The 15,631-nt window shown below is 35.7% G+C and overlaps 1 protein-coding gene across 19 annotated transcripts in view; it reads right to left on the reverse strand.

The window, feature by feature from the left end:
- The window catches only part of NEK1 (NIMA related kinase 1), a 156,897-nt gene that overhangs the window by 15,716 nt on the left and 125,550 nt on the right, over positions 1–15,631 (reverse strand). For all 19 annotated transcript variants that reach the window (XM_074276485.1, XM_074276480.1, XM_074276477.1 and 16 more), the window contains 3 exons: positions 6,099–6,210; positions 5,124–5,218; positions 2,625–2,866 (listed from right to left, as the gene is read on the reverse strand). In XM_074276485.1, the coding sequence (XP_074132586.1) occupies positions 2,625–2,866; positions 5,124–5,218; positions 6,099–6,210 (449 nt within the window). The remainder of the gene's footprint in view (positions 1–2,624; positions 2,867–5,123; positions 5,219–6,098; positions 6,211–15,631) is intronic.

Raw genomic sequence — 15,631 nt, forward strand, 5'->3', positions numbered from 1 at the left:
CTAAAAATATAAAAATTAAAACTGGAAGCTCTCAAAAAAGGCTTTATAAATGCTGAGAAAACTGTCAGACTCCAAATTAAGAACATTCTTTAAAAACCAATAATATCTACATAATAAAAAATAATAGGTAAAATTTGAAGACCCACCTTAGTTTATTATTGTGTGTAGGATGCCTTTTCCTCCAAATTGAAACACCTAAGGATTAAAAGATTCTTATGCAGAATTCCCTTATTCTGATGAAAAGTGGAAATATGTTCCCAGCAATTTGTATTGCTGACTGGACCCCTGCCCTACTAACCATTATCATTACTCTCATAACAATAACTGACTTTTTTTTTTTTTTAACATTAACAAGACTTTACCTCCATTATTTTATTTGAGCCTCACAACTCTGGGAGGTAAATATGACAAGTATCCTACTCCCTATTTTACAGATCAATTTTGTTAAATACAAGTCTACTACTCTATTCACTACTGCATATGTAACCCCACTAGTTCATAGCTTTCAGTCATCTAAACAATAAAGTCATGAATCTGGTTCTTCACAATTCTATTCCAACTTATTTTAATACCCACACTTTTCTATACTGTCCAGCAAATCTAGAATATTCTTCATTTTAAACATGCTAGATTTTTTCAACTCTGTTCATATTGCCTTCTTCTAATGGGAAGAGCCTGACTCCGTCCATATCTGCCTTTTGAAATACTACTCAATCTTGAAGGCACAACCAGGACTACTCTGAATGGTTCCTTCAATCTACTTTTAAATCCTTTATCTCCAAAGTAGTCATTCCTTTCTCTAAATTCCCAAAGCATTTTACCCCTTTCTATAAAGTAATTGATTTGAATAATAAAAGTAATGCTCTATCTATAGATTAGGGAGGGAGGCAGGGGAGTATGGTATGGCCACAGCAGGCATATTAAAGTCCAAGTACAAAGAAAGACCCAATGCTAAATTCATTGAGGAAGACCAGCACATAATGATCATAAGTACAGGAGGGAATGCTATGGATTATATGAACTTTGAAAGAGGCAAGTTCATCCAGAGAGATAGAAGAATGGTCTGGAAGTGACAGAGGGAAGCAAAAAATATGTCAACGTTGCCAACTAGCCCTTTATGAGTTAAAAGGAGAAAGAATGCTCCCTAAGGAGAACATGGCAGGGAATGTTGTATACTCAGGAGATTCCTATGGTAAGTTAAAGTGGGGACTTTACTGAGATTGCATTGGGATTCCAAAAGGAATAGTGAAAAGGTCTGTGAGAAGTATAAACTAGTATGGAGAGGGCCTGGAAAGAGGTAGGGCTGAGATTTTAGAAGAAAACAAGTGGGTTTTTCTATTGATTGTTTCTTGTCTTGTCAGTTAGCTGTTACGTTTTGTAACTGTCAGTAAATATCTCCCACTATGAATGTAAATTTATGGTGAGTTATAAGATAGTTAAAGATGGCTAAAGGAAACTCAGTAACTAGGGTTGTTAAGTAAATGATTTTTTATACCTAAAAGTCAGAGAAAATGCTCTGGCCTGGAGATAATTTATATTTTTCTAAAAAGTAAAATGCAAGGGATGTCTTGACAACTGCTTTTTATGCTGCTTAAAGACTTTTGCGTACTAAAGTTTTCTAGGTTTAATCTTGTGTCCTAGTAATTGAGGATGCTGCTGAAATAACTGACTTTTTTTTTTTTTTTTTTTAAACATTGACAAGACTTTACCTCCATTATTTTATTTGAGCCTCACAACTCTGGGAGGTAAATATGACAAGTATCCTACTCCCTATTTTAAAGATCAATTTTGTTAAATACAAGTCTACTACTCTATTCACTACTGCATATGTAACCCCACTAGTTCATAGTTTACTGAATTAATGAGGAAGAATTGTTTGACAATTTCTGTAAAAATGTACAAACACAAATAATGTACTATATATGTATACTAAAATATAATCTACCTGATATAGGCAAGGAAAATCAAAATAATTCTTTAGTGACAATCAATCAACAGCTATTTATTAAGTACTATCTATATGCTGAGAATTATCAAGGAGTTTGGAAAATGTTAAAAGAAAGCTGCTAGACATTATTATTATTAGTAGCAGTAGAATTTATATAGTGTTTGGAAGTTTGCAAAGTGCTATAGATAGTTCATCCTCATAACAACTGCATAAGGTAAGTATAATTATCAAAACTATTTAATAGATGAGAAAACTGCAGCAGGCAGAGATTAAGTGATTTGCCCAGGATCATACAGTAAATGCATGTCTGAAGTCACTTTGAAACTTCAGATTAGTTTGTTGTGAACCTTTTGCATTATATACATCTAAGTTTACTCTTAAAAAGACAGAAGATGGTAACAATGAATAAAAAGGAGATATAAGGGATATGTGTGTCTTTAAAGAAATGTGAACTCAACAGAATGAATTCTAAAAATAGGAAAATGATCTTGTTTCGCATTCCCAATGATGGCTGTATATAAAAAGGTAATCCTTTTCAATCTTTTGGGTGGAAAAGGGCATTCGTGTATTTTATTTATGGGATTTTTAAAAAAAGGGTTTTCAAGGAAACATCTATTAATAGAAATGCAGTAATAATAACCATCACAGTACTTTATAATTTAGCTAGCATACTTGCCTTTGGATTATTTGCATCAAACAGACCAGTAGAAAGTCCAATTAGCAATGAATTCTGGTTGTGACTTTTTGCAGGTGAATCAGAACGGGAGCGAAAAGATTGTTGGTGTGTAAGATGACTTGATGAAATGAAGAAAGCTTTTTTCAAGGTTTCTAAAGGGTCAACTTTGTGAAAAAATGGTTCAGGCTGCAAAGACTTCTTCAGAGTAGGCTCAAGTTGCACAGAATCATCTATAGCAGGTTCTGTAGCATAAAAGAAAAAAAAAAAAATCAAGACTCCAAAGTGATGTAATATCTTGAGATCTTTGTATTGGAAGGAATTTCTGAAGTAATCTAGTTCAACACCTATCCAAATTGTCTGTCTTACTATTAACCTCCCTTATGCTCAATAAAGAGATAAGTTCGGACAACTTTTAAAAATGATATTAAATACAAACATTAATATTAACATAATCGTTCATTAAGTAAAAATCTAGCAAGAAAACAAATTGCTTTTTAATTAAGTACTCTAAAAGCAACTTTGAAAAAATTACAAAGACACATATGAAAAGAAAACTATTAAAAAGAGAGAGTTAAATTCAATTAATCAAGTAATTAATAAACACTGATTACGTACCAGGCATTGTGCTAAGTGCTAGGGATACAAAAAGAGGCAAAAGACAGTTCCTGTCCTCAAGTAGCTTATCATCTAATGGGGAAGACAATATACAAACAAAAATATACAAAGCAAGCTATATAGAGAATAAATAAAAAATAATTAACAGAATGAAGGCACTGGAATTAAGAGAGGTTGGAAAAAACTTCCTGTAGATGAGATTTCTATTGGGACTTAAAGAAAATCAGGGAGGAGTGGTAGAGGGCTGTGTTCCCAGACATGGCAGATAGCTAGAGAAAATGCCTGGAGTCTAGAGACGGGGGTGTTTTGTTTGTGGAACAGTCAGGAGGCCGGTGTCAGTGGACCGAAGGGGATATACAGGGGACTAAGGTAAAGGGGAATGGAAGGTAGGAAGGACCTCTGAGTGTCCAGCAGAGGATTCTGTATTTGTTTCTGAGTAGGAAGGGCAACACAACTGACCTAAGTTTTAGGAAAATCACTCTAGTGGCTGAAAGGAGGATGGATTGGAGTGGGGAGACCCACTGTCTGCCACATCTAGGTGGGAGATGAGGGCCCATACCAGAAGGGCGGCAGCGTCAGGAGAGGCAATGGAGTTGGAAAGGTTGCAAAGGGGAATGGGCAGGCTTTGGCAGCAGACTGGATATGGGGGTGAGAGAAGGAGAGAGTGAACAGCTGACGATGACACCTAGGCTATAAGCCTCAGGGAGGGGGAGAATGGTGTGAGTGACAGTAAGGGCACAGGAAAAGAGCTGAGGAGGAAAGATGAGCTCCATTTTGGAAATATGGAGTTTTAGGATGTATTCTGGACATCCAGCTTGAGATGTCTGAAAGTAGCTGGAGATTCAAGATTGGAGGCCGGCAGAGTATTTGGGGGAATAAAGGTGCATCTAAGAACCATCATTATAGAGATAGTAATTAAATGCAGAGAAAGTGCTAAGATAGGAAGGCAGAAAACCATGAGTCTGTGGTATCCCAAAAATCTAGAGAGAAGAGAGTATCAAAGAGGAGAGGGTGATCAAGTATCAAAGGCTGCAGAGAGGTCAAGTAGGAGGAGGAGGATTGAGAAAAATCATTATTGTAACTAAGAGTCATTAATAATCTTGAAAAGAGCCATTTTAGTAAAATGATTCATTAAGAAGACAGTGAGAGGAGAGAAAGTGGAGGCACCTATTGCACATAGCCTTTGGAGAAGTTTGGCTACAAAGGGCATAGGAGATATAAGACAATAATTATTGGGAATGAGAAGATCAAATAAAGGCTTTTTTTAGGATGAGGAGACAAGGGCATGATTATAAGCAATAGGAAAAGAGCCAATAGACAATGAAAATAAGTGAAAGAGTGAGGATAGCAGTGAGTAACCCGGATTCTAAAATGCAATTCTTAAATGTATATGCATATCACAACAAAATTTGTGTAGGCAATGGTCTGAATCCATAAATATTTAAATAATTTATTTTTATCTACATAGGGGAAGGAATCAATGTTTCTTATGATTTAATAATTTGTTATAATATTAACAAAATGGCACATATTGACTGTTTAATTTCCTTGCCATATTTGCTGAATGTTATAAAATAGCATGGTGTTTCTTAGATACCTTTTTGATAAATGTCACTTTAATTTTCAACTCTGTCTCTCTTTTCTACTCTAATGTGTATCTGTCACTATACCTTGATAGAACATAAACTCCTTAAGGCCAGGGACTGATCATTTTAAAATTTTTGTCTCCCGAAAGTCTTGCAGAATAATATATCACCTAGTAGTTATTTAACAGGTACTGGTTTCAGTGTGACTGATATAGCAACACTAATCTTATACAATACCCAAAGTAAAATGTTTACAGTCAACATTCTTTTAAAAGTCCTTTTTAAAATAGAAGCTAACCTATCTGAACTTTATTAGGCGATTCCATTTCATTCAGATTTTTTCTTTCAGAAGTTGCTTCAAGATCATTTTGTATCATTGTTTCATTCTTCAAGCTGTCAACACATATAGAAAAAAATATGAAGCATAAGCACGAATTCATTACTTATACTGTAATACATACAGTGATTCTAGAAAGCAATATATTTCCATAGCATGAAATGTTGGCTTGCTCTAGTGTTATGGAAACTATTGTCCTGGAAAGTCTACTGTTTTTCCTTTAGGGGAACAGAAAAATACATTAAAAAAGATAGTAGTTGGCTCCATGTATATTCAGAGATCCAGTGAGATGTCCTTTTTAGTTTTTAGTTTAGTTTAGTTTAGAATAAAAGACTACTGAGGTCCAGAAACTAAAAAAAATCCACTATATGTATCACTGTAGTAGATAATGAGCCAGTTCAAATCATATGGACCTCTGCTCTCACCATGATTAGGAGTACTGGATTCCAATGAAAAAGAAAGGTGAAACTACCCTGTGTTAACATTTCTGATGACCAGCCTATATGCCACAGAGTAGGGTGAGAGGAGAGCTCATGTCCTCTCACCTTTCTCTCTCTTACTATGCTTCCTTTATGTCCATATGTCCCATGCTTCACAGAAAATTGTCCCACATATCTTGTAGGCTTCAAGGATATGGACAAGTTAGAAAAAAAGCTCAGTGACCAGCTTTTTGCCATTAATTAGGGAGAGCTCCGGTATAGACAGGTGGTAAGGAAGTAACAGAACTGATTTTAATAGTCTAGTGGAAATAGTATGAAAGCCTGTAAGGAATACATATACTGTATGGAAGACACTGTAAGGAATACATATGAACAGAGTATTAAATCATAAGTTACATTAAAGTTCTATAAAAGTATTAGAATATAAGTGTCTACAGCTCTAATGAAGGCCCTTTAAAATAAAATGCAAAAACTACTGGGGGTCAGGGTAACATACTCTGTTTCCTTTGAGTCTCTGAGCCACACCTCATTAATAGAGCAAGGCAAGTCAATATTTTTGTCAGCTTTACTCGATCCTTCTAAGATTTCGGCTTCCAAATCATCAGGTTCTGTAAAGAATAAAAATATTATGAGAAATGTGTATGAACAAGTCCCAGAATGAAACACCAGTAAGGCGAGAGAAAATATGAATTTTGCTCTAATCGATCAGTACTTTTGTCTAGATTAGTATGTCAATTTACTAGGGAGGGGGAAAGACAGTATAAATAAAAAGTGGCAGTCTTACATCACAAAATTAGTTGATTTTGGAAATAAAATTACTGTTGTAAATTATTATTGCATGAAACAAGTATAATTTTTTCACTTATTTTTCTTGCTTTTTATTCAACATAATTAATATGAAATATGTTTGACATGACTTATGATAGAGAAGCTAGATGTCTCAGTGTTTTATAAAGTGTTAGACCTGGAGTCAGGGAGACCTAAGTTCAAATCTGGCCTCAAACACTTACTACTATATAGTAGGTACAAATAACTTCACCCCATTTGCCTTAGTTTCCTCATCTGTAAAACGAGCTGAAGAAGGAAATGGAAAACCATTCCAGTATCTTCTCTAAGAAAACCCTCAAAGGAGTCTTGAAAAATTGGATCCAACTAAAAACAAATTTAAAAAAAATTGTTTTTCTTGCCTTCTGAATGGGTAGGTGAGAGGCTGGAGGGAAAGAATATGGGACTGAAGAAACAAAATTCAAAATAGAAAAACAAAAAAAAATTATTTTCCAGAACTAAAAACAACAAAAGAAATCATAACTGCACAAAGAAAAAATATTTTTAAAAGATTAATGTATTTCTTCCTTTCATCATTTTATTACATTATTTTTTTCCCTTCAGGGAAAATAAGTCCTGGGAAAATGAAACTGGTTTTGAGAAAGTATACAAAACTTTCCATAGAAAGTTATTAATGTTGTCATACATCTCTTTTATTGAACTGAATTTTAGGTAATTTGGATTGCTACTAATTAGAGATTTACAAAAAGGCTCCATAGTTCTAGTGCTAGCATCTACAAGTGTTTTAAGAAACAAAGGGGAAAATCTCATCCATTCTGGATTATAGAGGAGTTTACACTGAGTTAAACATGTTTGTTTTTACTACTTATTTTTTAAATATAGGCTAGTTATCTTCCTAGAATGTGAAAGGACTAAAAGGAAGTCTCCGGGTTGTTGGGGAGGATAGGATGAACAGTTCCTAAAGGAAAGAAGCATGGCTTAATTAAAAAAAACAAGTACTGGGGTAGAGGAGAAATAAGTCTTGCATCAGGATTAAGGAGAATGGATAAGTGCTACATAGAAGAAAAGGGAATCTGTATACTTACAATTTCAAAAACAGATTAAAGCACTTAAAGAAGAGGGAGCTGGCAGCTCTGAGGAGGCAATTAAGTGTTTGTTGCCTCAATAATGACAGTAGAGAGGATCAAAGCTCTTAGGCCAGATCACAGTGAAGTGCAAAGGGAGAAGAAAATTGAGAAAGGGTGATTCTCAGCTGTTCTACAGCTGAGGACACTCTTAATTCTTCTCTCTGGATTTTTGGGATACCATCCTCTCCTGGTTCTGATTGCTCTTTTTCTGAATCTTCTTCCAAATCTAACTATAAGTGTTCCTCAGAGTTCTTTCTTGGGCCCTCTCTGATTCTTCTTCTATAACTTCACTTGGTGATCTCATCAATCAGTTCCCATAAATTTGATCACCACCTACCTGCTGAGGATTCTCAAATCTGCCTTTCTGGCCCCAATATCTCTGCTAACTCCCAATCTCACACTTCCAACTACTAATTTTCAGACATCTTAAAGTAGATGGCCAGTAGCATCTTAACTTCATTGTCTCAAAAGAATTCATTATCTTTCTCCTTCAACGTTCCCTTACTCTCCTCTTCCTTATTCCTGTGGAAGGTCACCCTATCCTCCCAGTTACTCAGACTCATAATCTAGAAGTTATCCTTGACCCCCTCACTTCCCATAGTCACCTTGTTGCCAAGGTCTTTTGATGTCAACTTTTCAGGAGATTTCTAATATGCCCCCTTCTCTCCTCTGACACTAGTACAGGACGCCTCACACTGCACCCAGATCACTGCAATTGCCTGCTGGGGGATGCATATGCTTGCCCCAAGGCTCTCCCTCCTCCAACCTATCTTCCCATTCCAATCACTTTGAAAGTGATTTTCTAAAGTGCAGTCCCCCTCCTCCTCAGTCAGCTCCAGTAGTTCTCTAATGCCTTCAGGACCAACTGCAAAATGCTCTGCGTGGCATTCAAAGGCTTTCATAATCTGCCCCACTCCCACCCTTTCCAGTCTTCTTATTCCTCATGCAGTAAAGCTGGCCTTTTCCATGAACAAGACCTTCCCTTTCTTGGTTCTGGCTGTCTCCCATACCTGGATTACTCCTTTTCCTCATCCCTGACTTCCTTTGTCTCACTGAAAACTTTTATCTTCTATAGGAAGCCTTTTACAGCCCCTCTTCAATTTTGTGTTTATTAATTCCTACTTATCCTAGATATAGTTTGTATATATTTGTTTGTGAAGCTTTTGCAGTCACCAGATTGGGAGCTCTTTGAAGGAAAGGGTTGTCTTTTATCTCTTTTTGCACCCCAAGAAGTTTGGCATAGTGTCTAGAACATATTTTATTCACGGACTGACCAAATAACAAAAGCAAAATCTACTTTATTTCTTGGACATTTAACCAAGACATAACAGAGAACCTCTTAAGACTTATCAAAACAAATAGCAAAGTTATGTTGATTCACCTGGATACAAATGACACCTCTAAAACAGACCTACAGAATACTGTTAAAGATTATAAAGTCTTGGGTAAAAAATGGAAGACCACTAGAGCATAGGATTTATTTCTGACTATTAAAGCCTAGATATAACAAAGAGAAAAATAAATTTGGAAGTGAACAGCTGACTAAACAAGTGGCAAATATAACACTGGTTACATGTACTGGGACTTGGATGTCTAGGTCCATTTACTAGGTAAGGCTGAAACATTCTTGGCCACAGAGGCAGTATGGGAGACCAAAGATGGTAAAATTGCATTTGTCAGCTGTTTCAAAAATTTAATTAAAAAAAAAAAAAAAAGCTTTGAATTCAAAAGAATGGAGGAAGGAAAAGATTGTTTATGCTCATTTCCCAATTTAGATACTACAGAGATTAGGTACAAAGAAATAATAGCAATTAAAGCACTTGTAAATTCATAGGGAACAAAATCTAAGAAAGGAGCCAGTAATAAAACTTATAGCTTCAAATGTTTAAGTTTAGGTGACAAACAAGAAAAATTAGTGGGCCTAATGAAAAGAATCAAATTGGGCCACAAATATATCATTGAAACTTGGTGGGATGAAACATGACTAGATAATGGTATTAAATGGGTATACTTTATTCAAAACAAACAGGAACAGAAAAAGGGAAGAAGGTGATACCTTTGTATATCAAGAAGATACAATGATGAGAGAAAGTCCAAAAACCAGAGAGAACAATGATAAAAAGCATGTAGGAGATCAAAGGAGGAAGAAACAGAAATGATTTTGTCATAGTATATACAATCTGGACAGAAAGAAAAAATAGAAAAAGAGTTTATAAAACATGTCCATTGGACACAAAGGCACAACGTGGCAATGAAAGTAGATTTAGGGATTTCAATTATCTAAATATCTGCTCAAGATCTTTCTGACAAAAGGAGAGCAGTTATTAACTTCTTTACTTGTAGTAATAATTTTATACTTCAAAAGGCATAGAACTTTAAGAGAAAATCTTTCTGATTATTAACAGAAAGTAACTTGTGAAGAAACAATGGGAATTTTGGAGGGAAGTGATAATTCTCTATCCTGAAGTGTGTGACAAAGAAAGACCAGAAGAAACCTTGGCAAAGTCAGACATGCAACTGAGATTTGATGAAATCAGATTTTAAAAATTCAGAGGAAAGATAGGTAGGATCATGGAATAAAATGTTACATGCAAAGTCTACTCAAGAAAAATGTAAAACACTTCAAGAATAAAATTCCTAAGACACAAAGAGAATCAATTCCAATAAAAGAAAAATGAACTTTTTCTGAAGAGATGAATGTGGATCCATGTGGAGTTTACCAACTTAGATTTTTTTAAAAATATATGCAGAGAAGGTAGAACCAAGGACAAGTAACAGGACAAATATAAAAGCATGGCATTCATTAGAAAAGAGTAAATAATGCTAAAAACTCAGAATGATGTGGAACTAGCATGGGAAGCCGAGGGTAACTGTGGTTTTTGTTTGTTTGAACTATATTGGGAGAAAAGATTAAAAAAAAGATAAAAAATTTTTCAATGATAGGTGATAAGAGAAAAGACAGAAATATTTGATTCTAATATTATTTTCTTTGCAAAGGAGAATAATCTTTGCACTATAACTGACAACAAAAAAATGGCTACTGAGAAGTTGGCAGCTAAGAAAAATGAGATAGGACTTCCGGCCAAGATGGCGGCGTGGAGGCAGACAGCTGCTTGAGCTCCTCGTTTTCTCTCAGAACTTACTTCATGACAAGCCTCTGACTTAATGCTTGACCCAGAAAGAAATCCACGAATTATCACCAAGAGAAGACATCCTTGAAAGTTGCCAGAAAAGGTCTGTGTTTGTTCGGGGGAGGGTCAATCAGACTGGGTGCAGACTGAGGGCAGACAGCCAGAGCAAGACAGGCAGCTCACACAGCTCAGACCGGAGGGGGAGGGGTGTGATATCTGCCGTTTCTGTGAAAGGGCTTTTGCCCCAGTGTGGATGCTCCGTCTTGGCAGCAAGCCAGGAGCAGTGGAGAGGGTGTAAACACCGGAGGTGAAGATTAAAACCCCGGAAAGCCACCTCAGAGCCCGGCCACCCCCAACCCCCACCTGGACTGACTCGGTGCGTTCTCAGAGCCTCAGAGCACAGACTCAGTACAGTCATTGCTGTTCTGTTAGTGGCTCTCTGCTGCCCTACCCCCAGTCTGTAGAGGAAGCCCATTAATACCATCCAGCCCTATCCCCCGCAAAACAGACCAATTGTTTCTCTTGTCAGTTTGTTTTCTTTGATTCCTACTCTGACAAAATGAACAAAAAATTCAAAAGGGCTCTAACCATTGACAGCTTCTGTGTGGAGAGGGAGCAGACTTCAAATACTGAGGAGACTAGGAACAGAATGTCCCCAGATGTATCCCCTGGGAGGGATATAAGCTGCTCCTCAATACAAAAGAACCTCATAGAGGAAATCAAAAAGGCTCTCACAAGAGAGCTGGAAGAGAAATGGGAAAAGGAAAGGGAAGCTTGGCAAGAGAGCCTGGAGAAGTCATCCCATGCATTCAAAGACAGAGTGGATAAAGAAATCAAATCATTGAGAAACAGGATTAGTGAGCTGGAAAAGGTAAACAACTCCAAGGAAAACAGGATTAGAGAGCTGGAAAAAGAAATCAGCTCTCTAAAAAATAAAATGGATAAAATGGAAAAAAATTCCATAGAAGATAAAAACTCAATTGGACAATTACAAAGAGATATAAAAAAAGTGAGTGAAGAAAATACATCATTGAAAATTAGACTGGAACAAGTAGAAATGAATGACTCAAGGAGAAACCAAGAGGGAGTCAAGCAAAACCAGAGAAATGAAACAATTGAAAAGACTGTCAAGTACCTTACCAGAAAGACAACAGACCTGGAAAACAGATCCAGGAGAGACAATTTGAGAATAATCGGGCTCCCTGAAAAATGGGAGGAAAAAAAGAGCTTGGACACCATTTTCGAGGAAATTATCAAAGAGAACTGCCCAGACGTTTTGGAAACAGAGGGTAAAATAGACATCGAGAAAATTCATCGATCACCTACTGAAAGGGACCCTAAAATCAAAACGCCAAGAAATATAGTGGCCAAGTTCAAGAACCATCAGACAAAGGAAAAGATATTGGAAGCTGCTAGAAAAAAACAATTCAGATATGGAGGATCCACAATAAGGATAACACAGGATCTAGCAGCGTCCACATTAAAAGAACGCAGGGCCTGGAACATGATATTCCGAAAGGCTAAGGAACTTGGTATGCAGCCAAGAATAACTTACCCAGCAAGAATGAGCATCGTTTTCCAGGGAAGAAGATGGACATTTAACGAAATAAATGAATTCCATCTATTTTTGATGAAAAAACCAGACCTACATAAAAGGTTTGATCTTCAAATACAGAACTCAAGAGACTTCTAAAAAAGGTAAAAAGAAATCTTGAGAACTATACTTCTGTCAAAAAATATGTAAAGAACATATGTACAATTTGTCTTAGAAACTAGAGGTGGAAAGGAGATTATATCATAAAAAAGTATAAAGTGGTGGTACTACATCTCATGAAGAGGCAAAGGTAACCTATTATATCTGAGAGAAAGAAAGGAGGGAGATGAACATAGCGTGTATCAATAGACATATTCGATTTATGGTGAAACTTCTTCCACTTCATTGAAAAGTGAAAGGGAAGGAGTAAGCTAAGGGGAAGGGAATACAGTAATTTCGAGGAAAAGGGATAAAATAAGGGGAGGATCTTTAAGGTGGGGGAGGGATCCTAAAAAGGGAGGGCTGTGAAAAGCAAGTGGTGTTTACCAGTTTAATACTGGATAGGAGGGTAAAAGGGAAGGAAAGGGGAAAAGCATAAGCAGGGGTTAATAGGATGGCAAGCAATATAGAATTAATCCTTCTAACCATAAATGTGAATGGGGCAAACTGCCTCATAAAGAGGAAGCAGTTAGCAGACTGGATTAAAAGTCAGAATCCTACTATATGTTGTTTACAGGAAACACACCTGAAACAGGATGAGACATTCAAACTAAAAGTAAAAGGGTGGAGCAGAATCTATTATGCTTCAGGCAAAACCAAAAAAGCAGGAGTAGCCATCCTCATCTCAGATCAAGCAAAAACAAAAATTGATCTAATTAAAAGAGATAAGGAAGGGCATTATATCCTGCTAAAGGGAAGCATCAATAGTGAAGCAGTATCAATATTAAACATGTATGCACCAAGTGGTGCAGCATCTAAATTCTTAAAAGAGAAATTAAGAGAGCTGCAAGAGGAAATAGATAGCAAAACTATAATAGCGGGAGATCTCAACCTTGCACTATCGGAATTAGATAAATCAAACCACAAAATAAATAAGAAAGAAGTCAAAGAGGTAAATAGAATACTAGAAAAGTTTGATATGATAGATCTTTGGCGAAAGCTAAATGGAGACAGAAAGGAATATACTTTCTTCTCAGCAGTTCATGGAACCTATACAAAAATTGATCATATACTAGGGCATAAAAACCTCAAAATCAAATGCAGTAAGGCAGAAATAGTAAATGCATCCTTTTCAGACCATAATGCAATCAAAATAACATTTAATAAAAAGCCAGGGGAAAATAGACCAAAAAATAATTGGAAACTAAATAATCTTATACTAAAGAATGATTGGGTAAAACAGCAAATCATAGACATAATTAATAACTTCACCCAAGAAAATGACAATAATGAGACATCATACCAAAATGTGTGGGATACAGCCAAAGCAGTAATTAGGGGAAGTTTTATATCTCTACAGGCCTACTTGCATAAAGTAGAGAAAGAGAGGGCCAACGAATTGGGTTTACAACTAAAATTGCTAGAAAAGGAACAAATTAAAAACCCCCAGACAAACACAAAACTTGAAATTCAAAAAATAAAAGGTGAGATTAATAAAATTGAAAGTAAAAAAACTATTGAATTAATTAATAAAACTAAGAGTTGGTTTTATGAAAAAACCAACAAAATAGACAAACCCTTAGTAAACCTGATTAAAAAAAGGAAAGAGAAAAAGCAAATTGATAGTCTTGAAAATGAAAAGGGTGAACTCACCACTAATGAAGAGGAAATTAGAACAATAGTTAGGAGCTACTTTGCTCAACTTTATGCCGATAAATTCGATAACTTAAATGAAATGGAAGAATACCTTCAAAAATATAGCTTGCCCAGATTAACAGAGGAAGAAGTAAGTAGTCTAAATAGTCCCATCTCAGAAAAAGAAATAGACCAAGCTATTAACCAACTTCCTAAGAAAAAGTCCCCAGGACCAGATGGATTTACAGGTGAATTCTACCAAACATTTAAAGAACAACTAACTCCAATGCTATGTAAACTATTTGAAAAAATAGGGATTGAAGGAGTCCTACCAAATTCCTTCTATGACGCAGACATGGTACTGATACCTAAACCAGGTAGATCGAAAACTGAGAAAGAAAACTATAGACCAATTTCCTTAATGAATATTGATGCTAAAATATTAAATAAGATATTAGCAAATAGACTTCAGAAAATCATCCCCAGGATAATACACTATGACCAAGTGGGATTTATACCAGGAATGCAGGGCTGGTTTAATATTAGGAAAACTATTAGTATAATTGACCATATTAATAATCAAATTAATAAAAACCATATGATCATCTCAATAGATGCAGAAAAGGCATTTGATAAAATCCAACATCCATTCCTACTAAAAACGCTTGAGAGTATAGGAATAAATGGACTATTCCTTAAAATAATAAGGAGCATATATTTAAAACCTTCAGTAAACATCATATGTAATGGTGATAAACTAGAACCTTTCCCTGTAAGATCAGGAGTGAAACAAGGTTGCCCACTATCCCCATTACTATTCAATATAGTACTAGAAACTCTAGCCTTGGCAATAAGAGCCGAGAAAGAGATCCAAGGAATTAGAGTAGGAAATGAAGAAATCAAATTGTCACTTTTTGCAGATGACATGATGGTATACTTAGAGAACCCCAAAGACTCTGCTAAAAAGCTATTAGAAATAATTCAGAATTTTAGCAAAGTCGCAGGATACAAAATAAATCCACATAAATCCTCAGGATTTTTATACATTACCAACACAATCCAAAAGCAAGAGATACAAAGAGAAATTCCATTCAAAATAACAGTCGATAGTATCAAATATTTGGGAATATATCTACCAAAGGAGAGTCAGGAATTATATGAGCAAAATTACAAAACACTTGCCACAAAAATAAAGTCAGATTTAAATAATTGGAAAGACATTCCATGTTCTTGGATAGGCCGAGCGAATATAATAAAGATGACAATACTCCCCAAACTAATCTATTTATTTAGTGCTATACCAATCAGACTCCCAAGAAACTATTTTAATGACCTAGAAAAAATAACAACAAAATTCATATGGAAGAATAAAAGGTCAAGAATTGCAAGGGAACTAATGAAAAAAAAGTCAGAGGAAGGTGGTCTAAGTGTACCTGATTTAAAGCTATATTATAAAGCAACAGTCACCAAAACCATTTGGTATTGGCTAAGAAATAGACTAGTTGATCAGTGGCATAGGTTAGGTTCACAGGGCAAGATAGTGAATAAAAATAGCAATCTAATCTTTGACAAACCCAAAGATCCCAAATTTTGGGATAAGAATTCATTATTTGACAAAAACTGCTGGGAAAACTGGAAATTAGTATGGCAGAAACTA

The sequence above is a fragment of the Sminthopsis crassicaudata genome, chromosome 6 (genome assembly GCF_048593235.1).
Source record: "Sminthopsis crassicaudata isolate SCR6 chromosome 6, ASM4859323v1, whole genome shotgun sequence".
Taxonomy (NCBI): Eukaryota; Metazoa; Chordata; class Mammalia; order Dasyuromorphia; family Dasyuridae; genus Sminthopsis; species Sminthopsis crassicaudata.